The 3,785-nt window shown below is 31.4% G+C and overlaps 1 protein-coding gene across 1 annotated transcript in view; it reads right to left on the reverse strand.

Moving 5' to 3' along the window:
- Positions 1-3,785, reverse strand: part of LOC117108477 — a gene marked incomplete in the record, with an annotated part of 13,441 nt that overhangs the window by 4,840 nt on the left and 4,816 nt on the right. Inside the window, 4 exon segments of the mRNA XM_033250491.1 lie at positions 664-713; positions 2,291-2,442; positions 2,654-2,685; positions 3,165-3,395. Coding sequence (XP_033106382.1) covers positions 664-713; positions 2,291-2,442; positions 2,654-2,685; positions 3,165-3,395 — 465 coding nt within the window.

Raw genomic sequence — 3,785 nt, forward strand, 5'->3', positions numbered from 1 at the left:
TGGGATAAATTTGTGGTAACATTTGACCTAATACGTACGTAAGACTCAATAAACCTCTGTTATGAATGAAGAACGATATTACCTACCCTAGCCTACACCTGTACGCCTAGGTCTTCAAATAAAACCATGTGTTTTTATTCATCAATTTACGGTGTCATAATAAAGTGCTGAAATAAACCAAGTGTCTAGTGAATTAATTCATCGCTTTTTATCTTATATTTGACTGAAAAATGAAGATATTGTAAGATTACCTACACGGCAAAGGTACTTTCGGAATTCTTCTTCATGTCTATTTTAAACAACAGCGTTGGGTGTTGTCTGGGAGTGCTGAGACAAACCATGTGCACTGGGTGAGACAAACAATTAGCGTTTGTGTTCGCGTTAATGATCTGATTATTTTGTGTTCTCTTGTATTTAATATTACAACCCAGTTTTGTAATTCAGATTTAGTTACGCCAAAACCAGCAGCAGTGACCAAATTTTATAAGCTTCAAAATGATAGTTTATTTGCTAGAATCGATTTACTACTTCTAAAGTTAAAAATTATTAGTTTATCTGTACTAAAGTATACAATACTCCCACATTCTTATGCTATAATCAGTTTAACATTTTAGTGACAGTACGCTGGTTTTTGAATGCTAAGCCTTATAATGTACATTTTACCTTAAAAGTAACATTCTTGGAAACTTGTGCACACTCAGTCAGTGAGTCATCTAAAAAACAGAATAAATACATGAATAAATTCTCATCAATCGTAACAAATCTCATAATATAAAAATGTTATCTTCATTACTTATTTTTATTACTTATAGTTTTTCTGTCTCATGCATTGTTAATATGTTTTATTTGATTTTAATCCATGGCTTTGGTTATTTCTAATTTAATTACAGTATTTATTTTTTAACACTCTAGATACAATTTTTTTTTTTTGCTTGGCATTTTGATTTTGATGTTGATATTGTTGGGCAGATGAGCTACTCAGAGCAAATGGTCAAACAGGCTTTTAGTTTAAGGAGTGAGTTTAGTTTATAGGGCTACATTAGTTTATATTTTTTGGTTTATGCACTATATATCAAAGTCAAAGGAGCTCAGTCAACAAGTACTCATGTGCCATTTGAATGTTGAGCTAAAAATTCAAACTATTATTTACTTAAATATTATTTTTGATTTATTATACATCCAAGAGCAAGTAACTTTATGAGGCTTAAGCCACATTTACAGAAGACACGGTTACGACACGATACAGATGTGCGCAGCGTTGAAGAATACAAGCTACGCGATATGTCATTGTCATGTCATAATCATGTCTAGTGTGAACTGCATTCACATCGGACCTGGAAAAAAATTTGGACTGCGTATACGATGTGCTGAGTTACAACGTCCGTTTCTTATACCCCTTTGACACTATCAGCGAGACTCCAGAGAAAACCCGCTTTTACTTCACCGTTTTTGATACACCGGGTTTCAAACACCCGAGTTAGGGTTAGTGTAAATGGGTGAATGTCAACGACTCCGGTGTGCTGAACCCGAGTTCAACGAAGCTGAATGTTTTCTGGAGAAAATTCTCTGGGATAGTCAAGTTGACATCAAAACACACAGTGTAAACAGACCCTGATGTTCACAAACCGGGATTTTAATCATCCACTTTCATTAAAATTATTCAGTTTTTTTCTAATAATTTAACTATTTGTATATTTTGACCGTATTTAGTTAAAAATAATAAATATAATGTTTTATAAAGTTATATTTTATTGCTTGGGATTCTATTTTTGTTTAGAGATTAATTTGGTTTTTAGTGTACAAATAAATTAAAAACTTGATTGCTGACTAATGAGCTAGTTTTCCTCAAAAATGTCCCTAAAGGGCAGCGTTCAACATCGGTGTTCAGCCAGTGTTCGTTGTCAAGTGTTAATGGGTGTGACTCGAGATCATCCCGCAGTTTCTTCATTAAGTATAAATGGATTTGGCTCCGGTGCCACACTGGTGTTTGTTTTGGTTTGATAGTGTAAAAGTGGTATTACACACTGATTTTATTTTCTGATCGGTTCAGGTAGTTGTGAATGCAGCTTCAGAAATTGGGTTGCTTTTAGTTGTGCCCAGGAGACTCTGTAGTTGTCTCATATGCTGTTGCACTCTTTCAGCAGTACAACCTTATTTTATTCATTTACTTGAGCCTAATTAGCTTTTAGATATCCAAAGTTTTGAGCATATTTCTGATTCATTCCCCTGAAAAAGTCAAAACTATTATTTTTCCACTACTAGCTGTCTATTATTAAGTAAAAATTTTTACCTAGAATATGCTGAGGCCTAGGACTCTTAAGCTTAATAAATTTCCAACTGTTACAAATCGGATCAATCTCAATATCAAGTGGTTCAGATTCTGCATTATGTAAAAACACTTGGCCGTAAAGTGACGGTAACTCATCCACAATCTGTTGTCCCCTGAAATGAATAAAAACTTTAATAATTATGTTGGTAAAATAATATTCATTTTCACAGTCTACTTTTGAAAAATAAGAACCCATTTACAGTGTATTTTTGAATGTAAAAACACAAGTTCAAAAGCATTATGCATGGAGTAAATGGCCAAACATGTTTAGTTTAAAGTTGTTTTGCCATTTACAAATGGAAGTCTTGGAAATATGAAAAATACCTGTTTAAATCATGCAAAAGTCTTTGAAAATTCTGAAATAAAAAAAAAAAAAAGTCAACATCATAATAATGCAAGGAAAGACACAAGTATTGCAGTATCATATTATGCTATTTCAGTAAAGATCAAAAAGATATTTTTTTTTAAACGTAAGCTGTAACCATGAATTTAGTTAACAAAAGAAAACATGAAAATGAGAAAATAAATAAAATATCATAAAAGAACCCAACACCGGTGTACCAATGTTCAATATTTTAAATACAAAAAAAACCAAAAAAAAAAACAAAACTCAGGGCAGTACCAAAGTATAGTATAAAGATGTAATAAAAAGGCGGTTCAGCAATGCGATGATTATTAACACATGATAATATTGATATAATGAATAACACTTATTTATAATACTTTAGTATATAGATGTGGTACAGCATTTAGATTTGCTCTTCTAGAATAATTAGCTTTTGGCTACTATTAGTTGGAAAAATATGTCAGTGCCTTCTTGTTTACTTAGGCTTACTTTTGGATTTCTTGGATTCCTGTGAAATTTTGCTTTTGTAACCATAAATTCAAGATCATTTCGAATATTTTTCAAAGGCTGTGTTTTTTGTTTCCAGGTCTGCAAATTAGACTGATGGATTTTTGCAATTTCATTTTCCAATCTGGATTCCTCACGGTTCAGTTCCACTATTAGAGCATTTTTATATTTTCTATATTTTTCCAGACAATCATCTGTGTTCTGTTTTATACTCTGAAAAAATAATAAAAATCACCATTATTATATATTTTGCTTGGTAGTACTTTTCCAAAACAAATTTTGTTTTCATAATCATTAGTTTCTAAAAACTATTATCATTGTCAGTCATTACCATTTTTATCATTTTATCATCATTATCACTAACATCCCCATCATCAACCATATCGTTATTGTTGTTGGTGTCACACACACCAACAACACTTTAATTTCATCTTTATTTCAACTTACAGTAAAAGTTTAACTTACATTTCAAATATTATATACCGGGTATATACATGGATATCATTGTAAATCTGTGTGTGTTCTTGAAATTATATATCAGTCATTGAAACAAAAAATTATGACAAGGCATGTAGATTATAAATCTATATACTGGTATATATA

This window comes from Anneissia japonica, unplaced genomic scaffold (genome assembly GCF_011630105.1).
Source record: "Anneissia japonica isolate Jap-2015-1 unplaced genomic scaffold, ASM1163010v1 scaffold3940_len624931_cov186, whole genome shotgun sequence".
NCBI lineage: Eukaryota > Metazoa > Echinodermata > Crinoidea > Comatulida > Comatulidae > Anneissia > Anneissia japonica.